The sequence below is a fragment of the Ruditapes philippinarum genome, unplaced genomic scaffold (genome assembly GCF_026571515.1).
Source record: "Ruditapes philippinarum isolate M1 unplaced genomic scaffold, ASM2657151v2 ctg2780_1_1_1_1, whole genome shotgun sequence".
Classification (NCBI taxonomy): domain Eukaryota; kingdom Metazoa; phylum Mollusca; class Bivalvia; order Venerida; family Veneridae; genus Ruditapes; species Ruditapes philippinarum.
In genome coordinates, this window is record NW_026859087.1 from 244,674 (window position 1) to 258,677 (window position 14,004).

At 32.0% G+C, this 14,004-nt stretch overlaps 2 protein-coding genes across 3 annotated transcripts; one reads left to right on the plus strand and one right to left on the minus strand.

Moving 5' to 3' along the window:
• Positions 1-4,235: 4,235 nt before the first annotated feature.
• On the minus strand, positions 4,236-6,452 carry LOC132755163 (uncharacterized). Its single transcript, XM_060745970.1, has 4 exons — positions 6,249-6,452; positions 5,514-5,790; positions 5,116-5,262; positions 4,236-4,529 (listed from the first exon to the last, which is right to left on the minus strand). Exons 1-4 carry the CDS (start codon positions 6,366-6,368, stop codon positions 4,414-4,416), a joined length of 660 nt encoding a protein of 219 aa, XP_060601953.1. The 5' UTR covers positions 6,369-6,452; the 3' UTR covers positions 4,236-4,413.
• A 4,706-nt stretch (positions 6,453-11,158) lies between these two features.
• LOC132755164 (heavy metal-binding protein HIP-like) lies at positions 11,159-13,611 on the plus strand. Of its 2 annotated transcripts, none has more exons than XM_060745972.1 (4): positions 11,159-11,341; positions 12,008-12,335; positions 12,753-12,899; positions 13,295-13,611. In XM_060745972.1, the coding sequence occupies exons 1-4, from the start codon at positions 11,210-11,212 to the stop codon at positions 13,582-13,584; spliced, it is 897 nt and encodes a 298-aa protein (XP_060601955.1). In that variant the 5' UTR covers positions 11,159-11,209; the 3' UTR covers positions 13,585-13,611. The 2 variants fall into 2 exon arrangements, with proteins under 2 accessions (XP_060601955.1, XP_060601954.1); XM_060745971.1 differs by having other exon boundaries at positions 11,162-11,341; positions 12,008-12,356.
• Positions 13,612-14,004: the final 393 nt, after the last annotated feature.

Here is a 14,004-nt window from a genome sequence, read left to right on the forward strand (position 1 = left end):
GCGGCAACCGTCCGATTCACTTTTAAATCGCACAGGCGCCGTACGGACATCGGGCGGCGACCGCCTGATCCGTTCAATTTTTTCTGTAAAATATACTCGGCAAAAATCGCCCGACGACTGTTTCATTCATGACCACGCACGGTATCATATTTAAAATCGCCCGGCGTCCACGACATCAAAAAATCTGCCGATTTTATAAAAATCGTTTAATCGGACGGCGCCCGTTTTATTTGTGACCTAGGCATAAACAATCACTCATCTAAGTTACCCGTTCAGCGTTATAGTGCAGTGGTGGAGTGTTTGCTTCGTGAGTCTAGAGACCTTGGTTCGAATCCTGGAAAATGCATTTCTTACTCTTATTTTGTTTTTAGATATTTTTTTCAACGAACTGGATTTTAGTTCTTCGTGAATTTCTTTCACACAAAATATATGAGAACATTTGGATTTACACAGATTTGCTTTTAACAGGTTAAGTTAAAGACAACATAGTTGTGATTAGGGTGATAAATGAACAATGGTAGAAATGAAAATATTTGAATATACCAAAAGACTTAAATACCAAAATTGTTAAAAATGTAGCGAATGGAATTCAGAGATTCAAATAGAATAAAATCGATAATATTAATTTTATCTTCAATGATTGCTTAAATCAAAAACATTCAATTATGCTTAACCTTTTTAAGTTTACTTTAAAGTGTGCAAAATATTACATAAATTACAGATTTATAAAGGAAAAAGAAAAAGTTACGTGACACACTATAAAAACGTATTCTAAAAGTAAATAACATATACACAAACAAAAATTGAACAATTGCAGATTTGACCTCGAAAACCATTTTCATAACATGAGAACTGTAACCACTACGCCACTCGGATAAATGTGTATTCTTCTGTATTGCAAATAAAATGCAAAATGTAATAATTAAATAACTTGCACAAATCATTATATCATAATGGTACGACACGACCAAATAATGTAAGCGTTATCGTTTTCGACTGACAGCGTAGGTTCATACTCTACTTTAATCAATGTTTTTACATTTTAAATGCAAACAAAAAAGACACTTAAAGTGAATTAATCTATGACGGAAAGTATGCGATACCATAAATATTCATGTTGATAGTATTTAGTATCCTGTGTGATAACAAACCATGAAATAACTATATGTGAATGTTAATAATAAAATGTTGTAGAACAAAACATATAAATGTTGTATTAAATTATATAGAACTAGAAAAAAAAATTGTTTGCAAGAGAAAATCATGCGATATTTAGCGTTAGTATTGCGATATTTAACGTTAGTATTGCGATATTTAGCGTTAGTATTGCGATATTTAACGTTAGTATTGCGATATTTAACGTTAGTATTGCGATATTTAACGTTAGTATTGCGATATTTAGCGTTAGTATTGCGATATTTAACAGCAGAAGATTTTGAGACATTTGTTTAAAAGTTGTAAAATTTAGCGGTTATAATGCGACAGTAAGCGGCATGTGCTAATTTAGCGGCGTTGTGATATGTAATGGCGCCACACAGTGCAATATAATACATAACCTTTAACAATACTATACAAGTAATAGAAAGAGCATAGAAACAAGAGGCCATCTGATTTGTACGAGGGATAAATCAGATTGTCGAGTGTATTGATGTTTCTTTCTCTTTTGTATTATAAGCCAAAATAAAAACACGTTCTCTGTTGTCACAATATGAAACCCCAGAAAAAGAGTAACCAATGGACGAGCATCTGAATATGATATTTCTATCCCTATCCTTTTCTCTGTCGTCACGATAAGTAAACCCCAGACATAATGAGCAAATCAAATGGCATGCTATGGAGTGCGGATAACTAATACCTGCATTCCAGTTAACGCATTTCTCATGTATATGTATAAGATTTAACTCTGACATATTTTCAACAGAAAGGTCCCCAGACTATGATACAATACAATATTGTACAAAAATCTGGAAACAAAGTGATCCCCCGGAAGCATTAATCACAACAAAATTACAAGAGAATTGCAGACTCGGTATGATTGAGTCTGTACATGAGGGATAACGAATACGTGCAACATCCCTCACGCCACCTAGCACCGGCTTCAACAATTAGTGATAAAACTTTAGAGAATATAACCTATATATTTTAAATACTTTGAAAAAGATATGCATCCGCGTATTGGAACCTGTTGTAGAAGTGTTACTTCGTTACTAAAATGTTATTAAATATCTTTTAATATCCAACATACTGTCATTTCGAGCGGCAGTCACAATTGTAATTTAATTTATTATTCATCATTACTCTTAAGATTCCAATACCTTCGAAGATACCTATCAAGTTCTTATGAAAATGGCACATCAGAGACGGTGACAAATCTACATGGACTATTTTAATCAAGGAAATAATATATGGCGAAAATCTACATAGATTCGAGTGTGACCTTTTGCCAAGAGACCTGGTTCATGTGCCGGGCACTACGTCTTTTGGCGATAAAAAAAGTCTGTAAAGTAAGATAGCAATCTCTCCAAACATGTGAAATATGCTCTAGACAATATCTGGATATTCAGTCATCTCTAGTGACCTTGACCTTGCAAATATATTAACCTAAATTACAAGCGTATTACCTGTGATCATGATAGTTACCATTTGTGTAACAATCCATCAATAAATGATGACTTAATGCACCCTATACACATCTACATACTTTAAGAGACACTCCGACTGACAATGGCAACATTTGTGCCAAGTGATATTACAACCCCCCTATGAATGTACCTTGACCTTGACCTAGATACCTGGATGATGCGTGCACTAATACGTTTTATGCCGGTGATTTTTTTTAAATATATTATAAAAGAAATTCCATTGATGTAGGAGATATGCTGCAGACAAAATCTGATTATTTCATCATCTTGAGTGACCTTGACCTTGCATATATTAACCTTTTTTATTACATGTGTCACAGCAATAGTCATGATGATGTGTTACAATTCATCCATAAATGATGTATAAATGGTCCTACTACACATTTTCATATCTTTATCTGAAATTTTACTGAAATGTGTGACCTTGAATGATCTTGGTCACAGGGACCTGAATAAGCGCGCGACAGTCCGCCTCACAATAGTGAACAATTGTGCCGAGTTATTTTGAGATCCCTCTATGCAGGTAGATGATTTGCTCTTGATAAGCATTTTTCAATGACATCTAAGTGTGACCTTGACTTTTTACTTAGAGACCTGACTAATGTGCGCGACACGGCTTCTTATAGTGGTGAACATTTCTATTAAAGATCTGCAATTAATGCTTTAATCAAGCTTTTTCTTAAGCTAATAATTTACAATTACTTTACATGTTCGAAATGCTCTGTGTTTGAAACATACTTTTCACCGAAAAAATTTAAACATGCGTAGAATTATCTAGTGAACAATAAGCATTAAGTTGTTGACCAACAAATGCTAGCCGATATGTATGAAAGACCGGTAGGGCCATTTCCACTTCATGAATTCCCGATTTCATCTTCATGAATTCACAATTTAATTTTCGTGAATTCACGTTTATCAACATACCAAATTCATAAATTCGCGATTTCAGCTTTCAGCACTAATGTTTCCCTTGACATCTTGAAAGTCAGAGCGAAGTATCTTTTGTTCAACGAGTTTTATCTGTTTAGCATGACCTGTATATAGTTTTATAAAGGTCTTTCTGTTTGGGTTTACGTAGCACCGTCACAGTTGAGATCATTCGGCGACATTTAAGCTTTACTGGTGGATAAATATCTCAATTACCTCTCTGTGCATTATTTCAGACATAAGCGGGCACTTGTGTAGAACATGTATTAGATGTGCGGCCGAAAATGTTTCAATAGTCGACCAAAATAACCATTATAACCGCTTACAGCGATTCCAGAATTTGTCAAAGAGGAGAGGACGTAATTGTCTAGCTGTTAACGAATATCACAAGGAAAAAAGCATTAGCATTTACTATATTTAGATACTTTTTGAGTCTTCACATTGGCCATAACTGAAGCAGGTGCAAGTATCTGTCTTTGGGAATAGAATACAAAAACATCACTGCAGTGAAAGGTGGTCCTAGTAACATGTAACTTCTTTACATATTGTTCTTTGAATACGTTTATCTAGTGGTGACAGCCGAAATATTTAAGACAATTTTTCTGCGCTGTAAAAATAAATATAAATAAAAAATATTAAATAGCGTTTTAATTATTCATATTTTTCTATATTGATATTTAATATTCATACAACAAAACTCCGGAAAATGTTGTAAAACCAGGCGCACCATAGATCTTAACATCAGCTACTGCAAACGTTGAAACCCATACTGAGTCTCCCTTACGTAAGTGAAGCACAACAAAATTTGTGCCCTGAGCGTCATGACCGGGGCTTATTGTGTCGGCTACACCGGCAACTTTCCCAGCTCCATCATATGCATCCACACTTTATGGGGCTCATATCCAGCACCAAACGCTAGGTAAAACATGTAAACACCTTCTTTTGGTACTGTGAAAACACCTGAAAATATAATATTATAAAGAAAAGAAGAAAATGTAGCTGAAACAGAACAAATTAAAATGTCATGAAATGAATGTGTAATTTTCACACATACAGGATATATTCTACTTTTTGAAAAAGTTGAAAAGAACAATCAATCACCTATCGGCCTTTAATATAAGCAGGTTATAATGTTCTCCCGCAGCTTCATTAAATAGTAATTATTATCATCATGTGCCTTGAATAAAGGTAGGAACACAAGATGTACCACTCTAGATAATAAAGCATTCTTGTCAAGAATGATATTGATAAAGTTACCTTATCACGTCAGGAAACATTTTCCAATAACTTAAAACGATTTGGCAAAAAAATGAATTTAATTTTGCTTCTACTTTCTAGAAAATATCCTTAAATTGTTTGCCGGGTTCTATGACAAAAGCAATGACTTTCACGCCTTCTTACTTCGGTCAAAATAGTTGTGAAGAAAACAGGTTTTTAGAATCCATTTGTCGGTTTTTTGTCATGAAACTGATTTTAAAGAGCTTTTTTAAAAGTTATGTATAAGCGAATAATCAGTGCTATTTTACTGATAAGAAAGCATAAGTACCAGTGCGGTTATTGTAGGCATTTCCATCATTGAGAAGGACCTTGTTAAATAGTACAGTCTGTTCAATTCCAGCATGGTCAACATTATGGTCAAGAACAGCAGAAAATGCAAATGGAGTCTCCGGAAAAGATCTTCTTATTCTTCCACCTAAAAAGCACGACATCCATTATTCAAGAAAACGTTTGTTTTAAGTCAGTTCTAAGATCCTTGTATTTAAACAATATCTTAAAAGTCTTAAATTAGTATCTAGTCTCTGAATTTTTTTTTATTTAAACCCTGATAAGCCAATAAAATGTTTAAAACTATTTTTTTCTAATGAGGCATTAACTTTTCACTTATCAGATGTTTCCAATTGCTTGATGTTTAATTACTTATTCGAAGTTTTTCAAAATAATTACCAGAATATCTCTTGATTGCACGTGTGCTGCTTTGTTTTTCCAATGGTTGGTCTTGCCGTACCTCATCGTCATCTGTTTTTCCATCCAACGTGTCTGTGTTGTCATTCTGTAAACGTTCAATCTCTGCTTGTTGTGTTTCAATGGTTCTTTCATTATTCATAACTTGCCTCTGTAAGTCATTGATACGTGTCTCTAACAATTCATGTTTGCGATTGGACCTTGTTTGTAGAAGTGTCAACTCAGAAACACGAGATTCCAATATCTGTACTTGATCAACCTGTCATTAGTTGAAGAATAAAAACAAATTATTGCCCTTGTTTTTTTTTGTTTTTTTTTTTGTTTTTTTTTATTTTAATCATGGTTATTAATATATAAATGAAAATGGTGGACATGCTTATTGCTTCATGTTATTGTACTCTTCAGGAAAAAAAACTTCATAAAACAGACCTGCAATTTTTAATTCTCTTAATACTTGTAAAATTATCAAATAACTATTTTAACTTTCAGACATTGCGATCAGTGCTAGGAGTTGTCCTTTGTTCATTTATTTTATCATCAATCCTTAGTTTTGAAATATTGAATAATGATAACAGTCCATTTATAAACTTTTTAGTTTTGTGAATTAATAGACTATATTCATCTTAATCAAATGTTTTATTGGTAAGGTAAGTTAAAACAACCCACAATGAATTGTGTTACAGACGTCCTAAAACAAAGGTTAACATAGCTCCGCACCTTTTTCTCTAACTCTGACATCCTTTGAACAAGCTCTTCATAGTTGTTTTCAGAAGCATCTACCAATCCAACGAAACTTGCGGTAAATATCACCGCCAGCACAAATTTTCTAAATGACATCTTGAAAATCCGACAATGACTAAAGTAACTATTTTTCGATCAAATATCACTCTAGTTTATATAAAGGTGAGTCTTTCTCTTATCTGTCTGTCATTATATGTGACCTGTTACGGCTGTATATAGTTTGGTATCGCAAGTGCTATCAAAAAGCATATAGTTACGATTGAATAATTTATTTATCAAATAAATGAGCCGCGTCACGACAAAACCAACATAGTGCATCGCGGCTCATTAATTATTTTCCATACGCCAATGAAGTTCAAATGAATGTAATCAAAGTTCACATTAGAGTAATAAAACTCACTTTAGGCATTGTCTAGGAACGTATCATCTTTAAAACGTGTTACTCATAACTTTAGATATGATAATATTTATTACTATAATCAATTTAACAAAGAAAGGGCATAGATCATGTAGATATAATTATAGATAAAAAAGGAAATACGTGAAAACCCTGTATTAAACTCATTAAAAAGCTAATTTGGTTTCTTTTCGCAATGAAACAACAAAAACAGTGAAATTTTATAATGTTTCAAGAAGAAAAAAACCTCTAGAATTTACAAAGTGAGCAAATATTTTATTTTACTATTTATTGATCTCTTTCTTTCTTTGTTTTTGTGTTTTTGTTTTTTGTTGTTTTTTTTTTTTTTTTTTTTTTTTTTTGTTGAACGAAAATTGGACTAAATGAATGAATATGATATAAGGGTATGATGTTGGCTGTAAATTGCATAAAACTCCATTGGTTATTACACATTATTACATCGTGGATGTAGAAATTTGTGAAAGAATGCATAATTGACGAGCATTGTACAAAGGTCCTCCGGATAAACAATTATTAAAATATATTCTTACATTCTATGCCTCTTTATATGAGAATTTATATAGACAATTTCAGATTTTAGCGAGTGTATATGCCTATCTTTTTGGGAATAGTTTAGTTAAAACATTGTTTATTTCAAACTAGAACTATACACATTTACAATTTACAGATAAAACTGCTAACACTTGAAATGCATGAAAAAGGATCAGAACAGAAAGCTGAAGCTTATATAGGTCTCAACCAAGTATTTATTTGCTAACAATTGGCAATGTGTATATATGTATGTACATGGGTATGTTTGAAAGTACAGTGAATATATGTTCAATTAAAAGAATTTTTTAAGAAAAAACATATTAGTATGTATTTGGTTGGTAGAGGTTTGAAAAATATATGATGTTACAAAACGTTAATTATCAGGGAAAAACAGGAAAAGAAGGAGTAAGAGGGACACAGCATGGCATTGATAAAAGAGAAATAGCGTTCATGCGGAAATCTCTTGCTTGTGTTGATGTATTATTGAACAGAAAGGAAAATATTACAGTTTGTTTTATCAAGCATGCTCGTACAGTTGCCATATTGTAGTGTTTGCAGCGTTACAGTACATAGTTTGATTTGGTGTTAATGAAACTCTTATTGTATTATTAAGTGGTCAAATAAAACGAAATAGTGCTTAGTTTCAGTAAGATCATAGCAACATAGGTATCATTTAAGAAATAACATCAGCCTGAGAGGTGTATATCGGCTATTTAACACCGGTTTGGAGTTTTGATGCGTAGGAATTGACCACGAAGGCCGTAGGCCTGAGTGGTTAATTTTGTCGCATCAAAACGACAAAACCGGTGTTAAATAGCCGATATACACCTCTCCGACCGATGTTATTTCGATTCTAACACGATAAAATAAGGATAATCACTAATGTTATTTTTCAAGCGGAAAAAACTTCCGGTGCCGATTTTCGTATAACGCTGTTTGATTTTCGCACCCTACTGTTGCGAAGATATAGAAATTATCAAACAAAAGAAATAATAAGAAAAAAACGTTATTTTATCAAGTTTTCAACAATAAAAACTTACCTCGTATTGTGTTTACATCAGTGTCCAATTTATCATTCTTGTATGTACGAAATAACGTCAGCTTGTTTATGAATGAGTTGTTTACTTAGGATGACGTCATTACGCTGCTTACGGATTGGCGCCGTTTTGTCAAAATATTTATTAACTGATATGGATCTAATATGTGGCGTTAGTGTATGTGAGATATTATTTCAATATTGTATGAAAAGAAAAAAATTAAACGAACTGAAAATATAAATAAAAATGCTTTTTATTGTTGCTTTAAAATGCTTTGAAAACTATACAATCGAGGGTGAAAACATAACAGCGCATATACAAGTAGTCCCTAACCGGTGTTTATTGGCAGTTTAACACCAGTTTTTTTCCTTCTTTGTCTATAGTGACAAAATCACGTGAGTGTTAGAATGAGAAATATTTTTGGGAATAGACTGTGAAGACATTATAACAATGAAAAAAGTCATTGTAATGTGTATCTTTATCATTAATTATACTAAAAATATCATTCATTCAGTAAATCTGAGCGTTTTTACTGTTTAAAATTAATTGATCGTGTCATAACACGTTATTTTTTAACATTAGAAGTTTACCGTTATAATTAACCGTTCTCTGGCCGACATGTGTTAGGTCCCTACCAGTACCAGTCCTTTGTAGCGTAAAAAGGATTAAATCCTGTGATGAAAGACATACAATATACGATATTTCTCTAGCTTGTACTTTTTCGACTACCCTTTATTTAGTTTACACATCGGTTCTATAGCGTATCTTTACCAAATTAGTAAAATTTAGTTGCTTATAAATGAAATATTTTTGTAAGAAAAAGTAACCAATCATCCTATGTATCCTAAAGATGTATTGTTTTAAATTCAAAAAGGAAATATCATATGTTGTAGTATTTTAAGATACATATAAATTGTAATTCTTTTCAATAGTGAAATGTCTGATATGTTACTTAAAAGAGTTATTCTGGACTTAGTGTAAATGCGATAACTGATAAGTTGCCAAATTTTATTTCTGATGATGCTGTTGGTTGTTATATTGTACGTTAACGAAGGTCATTAAAGCTACTTATGTTAAAAGTAAATGTCCTGATAATAATGAATGGTTTGGTAATGATTGTGAATAGAAGTACTCATTACCACCATGACAAAAATCATTTCAGAAGAGTAAAGTCCATAAACTATAATAGGACGTTATCTAGTAGAAGAATTTATAGGAAAACTATAATAAATAAAAAAGGACGTATCAGCAAGATTTATACAGTAAGCTTATTTTATCACTATAGTGAGACGTTATGGAGATTCCTAACAAATACTCAGGTTAATAAAGAACATTTTAATCTAGTCTAGTCGATGATCTTTGACAAAAGTCTTACCAGGGTCTTTATTTAAAAGACGCTGGTTGACACGGAGTCTGATTTTTAACTTGATGATATATCTTCTAACATACAATTTTGAACAGAAAAATACGATTGAGGAGGAAAAGAAAACTATCAGAGCATTGAATAACAACACGAATGATTCCATCTTTTGATAACATTTTAAATGAATATCACTGAATGGTTCCATCTTTTGATAACATTTTAAATAGTTTAAAGATGCATTCAATGAGGATTATGCATGTATTATTTGTAAATTGTTCAACATTGTTTTATAGTCTTGAACATTCCCTGATGTTTGGGGTTGTGGAATTACATATATTCATTACATAAAAATAATAGACAAAACTTGTCCAAATAATTTATTTCTTAATTAAAATCTAACTTTAAGCGATCTCGAAATATTCAGTTGAAACTAGATGATAAGTTTGTACAAGAGAAAATTCTCCAAAATGCATGTACAAAATTAGGTTATACTACATCTTGTTTTTTAATTAAGAAAAGTTTTATCTAAATTTAAAATTGTGAATTATTGTCTGACCATTGAGAAAGGTATCTTGGTAACAGGTGACACCTAAAAACATGTACGTTTTTGTGATAAGAATATCATTGGTGATGAATTTCACTATTTTTGGAGTGTCTCCGTCATAATAACATCAGAAATAGGTATTTTGACATCATTCAAATTAGTATTTTATAAAGTAATTATGGATCTTTGTCAAATAGTTTCACTGTTCACATCCTTGTTAGTATTAGCATTTGTATTAAACCAGTACTTCAATACACTCACTATTTGATTTTTTTGTTGTGAGTAGAAACAATTTTCATTAATTTGTATATGTGTAAAGGCAGTCATGCAGATAAGCAATCTTGTATCATTGGTTGTGATTTGTATGAATGTTCTCTTTCTTCTTTTTTATATTTGTCAGATTCTTTGAACTTTTTTAATTTTGACAATGTTTAACTTTTGTTCATATTAAATGCATATTATATACCTGACAAATTAATTAAATCTCGAATCTTATAGTATTTGCAGTCAGGTATTTACAATTTATTGTTTGTTGATATCATTTGTAATGAATTTTAAAACTGCATTTCATATACAGTATTATGACGGACTTACTAATTGCCAAAAAAATCAACTAATATCTTTGTAACGCTGCTGTGAGACTCTCGGTTGAAAAATATTGATTCTATATAACAAAAATACAATAACACCATGTTTTCTATTTGATTATATTTGTGAATGTTTCTTCTTTAGTATACATTAAACACATGATGTGTTTCACTTTTTGTATGATATGAAATGAACATAATTACTTCAGCGACTTACATGACATTTCAAACTATATTAACATTATTTTATATTTACATGTATATATTTTATTATTTTATGTTCATGGTATTAAGACGACCGTGTCACTGTCATTTTGTAATGGATAACACTGTTAATTTAGTCCATGTTATCAAATTATGTACAATTCATATGGCACATGTTAACGAGATAAGAGCACGAGTCACATAAAATTTGAACTTGCAAAGAAGGTGCCTTTATCTGTGTCTGACTTTCAAGATGTCAAGTAGGACAATGATACTTGAGGTTTTATTTACGGCAATTATCGCTCTCTCCATACAAGGATTGACAGATGCATCCGATTGCAATAATGAAGAGTTTGTTCAAAGGCTGATACTGCTAGAAAATCGGGTAAGACATTGAAATATATTTGTGTAAATTCTTCTAGGGATTTTTGTTTATAATATTTATAGTTGAGTATGTAAAACGCTTAGTTCCTTGTCCCCTTTGGGCTGAGGGGCTGCCTTTTAGGGTTTAGACACCAGAAATGCAGCAACTGTTTATCCCTACTTGATTACAGGAGTCTATGCATCTGTAAGCTCCAGCAGATGAGATTGGTTGGTGCTTGTTTAAGTTTGTATTACCCGACGTCAGCCAAAACCATATTTCATGTTCCGGCGCCACATGAATTAAATTGTGTTGGTACGCCGTGAAACCAAACCAAACCAAACAAAACAAAATCTATTTTGATTTGAAGCGTCATTCTCACGCCGAGTAAATCGGATGAGAAATTGTTGAAATTGCGCCGGTCGATGTATATCTTAGAACTATGTTGATTATATCATAAAGAATAATACATGAATGCATATCTAAATAACGATTTGGGGCTAGCTAATATTGCAAATGTGCCATGAGAATTAGAGACACCAACCAGATATGTCTCTCAACATCCAAAGTAAGAGATGTGTGTATAATGTATTTGATATTAGGTAGGTTCAGTCAATATATTGTATATCACTATCATGACTATATTTGATAATAATATAAGATATAGTGATAATAGTTTTTGTTTGCTAGGTTAATCAAGAGCTATCTTTTACCAGACCAAAAGAAGAATCTATCGCTCAAAGGCGGCTTTCACGACAAGTAAAGGTATTGGAATCTCGTGTCGCTGAAATGGCACTTCAACAAGTAAGGTCCAAGCACAAACATGAATTGTTGGAGACACGTATAAAGGAGTTGGAGGAGCAAGTATTGCATAATGAAAAATCTATTGATAAACAGACGGAGAGTGAAAGATTTGGAGATGATGAGCAAATTGAGAAGTTAACTATAAACAATCAAGAACATTATAATGACAGTCAGAACAGACATAGTAGACCATTGGAAAAAGAAAGCAGTAAAAGTAAGATGAAGCTAACTGCAGGTAAATTAATAAATACTAAATAATGATTTGGATATCCTTCGCCGCCGTGATTTTTTTTTCGCCAGATAATTTCTAACATTTCGATTTAAAAGATTTGTCCATGTATTTATCTCATGCATATATGGAAAAAAATGTCGAGTTAATGTCTCTTGGACTGATGACTTGTACATGACTTTGTTCCAGTATTTTCTCAAGTTTTTATTGCAAGTTTTGTTAGAACCGTTTCTCGTGTTCTTCCTTAAAGAAGGTTTGAAATATCATCAAAGTAATTTTTTCAAGAATGATTCCTTATATATTTCTATTTCACTTATTTACAAAAAATTGTATTTTATGACTGTTTGCTATACACGTATCTAGCATAGAGCATTCATATGTCGCAATGGTGTTTTAATTAAGGTGGAAGAATAAGAAGATCGTTCCCAGAAAATCCAGTTGCATTTACAGCTATTCTTGACCACGAAGTTCTCCACTCTGGTATTGATCAGACTGTTGTATTTAACAAAGTTCTTCTGAACGACGGAAACGCCTATAACAATCACACTGGTAAATAGATACACTGCTTGAATAGTACGCCGATTTCTAAAAGCACAGATGAAATGATTTCCTATAAGCAAAATATCTTATAAAATGTTTCAAATTCTTTGAGTATTACATGTTACAAATCTTATTAATCTCCCGACTTTATGGTTGGTTTTATGTGCTTACATGAATGAATAACTAATCGTATTAAGAAAATATGTCATTGCATCAAAACATTCTTGTGTTTTCAAGTTAATTGACTTCCGTGTGAACCGCATGAACCAGTAATTTATCAAATTAATTAAGATGTTATATATTCAATTTCTTTTTTGTTTTTGCTTCTATAGTTTATACATACATGCCTCTATCAAATTGTATGATGTCCACGCATGATATTTACATTCCTTGTATCATTTTAGGTGTCTTCACGGTACCAAAGGAAGGAGTTTACATGTTTTATTTAGCTTTTGGTGCTGGTTTTGAAGCTCATAGGTTGTGGTTGCATATTGTTGTTGACGGACAGGCGAAAGTTGCTGGTGTTGCCGATACAGTACAAACTAACCATGATGCACAAGGCACAAACCTTGTTCTATTACATTTACATAAAGGCGAATCAGTATGGGTGAGCACGTTTGGAATACCGGATGTCTTAATCCATGGTTCTCAAACGTGGACAACATTCTCCGGGGTATTGTTATATGAGTACTGAGCTTTACATGTAGAACTGATATAGAAAGTAAAGTTGCACACGGTGGTTCTGTTGTCTTATTCATTTCTGATCATTACAACGTAAATAAAATTTGTATTTATTTTATTATTTATTTTATTATTTCTTTTTCATTTTTGCCTTTAAATCACAATACTCAGGTGAAAGTGAGGACATTTCAAACAATATTTCTAGTCGAGTATTTTTTTTACATTTTTTACAACATTGATCGAGGTTGAGTCTAGTCTGGTTTTGATTTTGAGGCTTTATCTTCTCTTTATCGTATTTTGACTAAAGAAATAACTATTGAGGAAGAAAAGAAATCTATAAGAGCTATGAATAACAACAATAATGCTACCATCTTTTGATAACATTTTATTAATAAATGAATATTTCAAATATGCAAACAATGATAATCTTGCA

Coding starts and splice junctions, on each gene's coding strand:
- LOC132755163 (XM_060745970.1), bottom strand. CDS start 6,368: ATGTCATTTAGAAAATTTGTGCTGGCGGTGATATTTACCGCAAGTTTC. Junction 5,791..6,248: donor TGTCAGAGTTAGAGAAAAAG/GTGCGGAGCTAT, acceptor AACTAATGACAG/GTTGATCAAGTACAGATATT. Junction 5,263..5,513: donor TGCAATCAAGAGATATTCTG/GTAATTATTTTG, acceptor CGTGCTTTTTAG/GTGGAAGAATAAGAAGATCT.
- LOC132755164 (XM_060745971.1), top strand. CDS start 11,210: ATGTCAAGTAGGACAATGATACTTGAGGTTTTATTTACGGCAATTATC. Junction 12,357..12,752: donor TAAGATGAAGCTAACTGCAG/GTAAATTAATAA, acceptor GTTTTAATTAAG/GTGGAAGAATAAGAAGATCG. Junction 12,900..13,294: donor CGCCTATAACAATCACACTG/GTAAATAGATAC, acceptor GTATCATTTTAG/GTGTCTTCACGGTACCAAAG.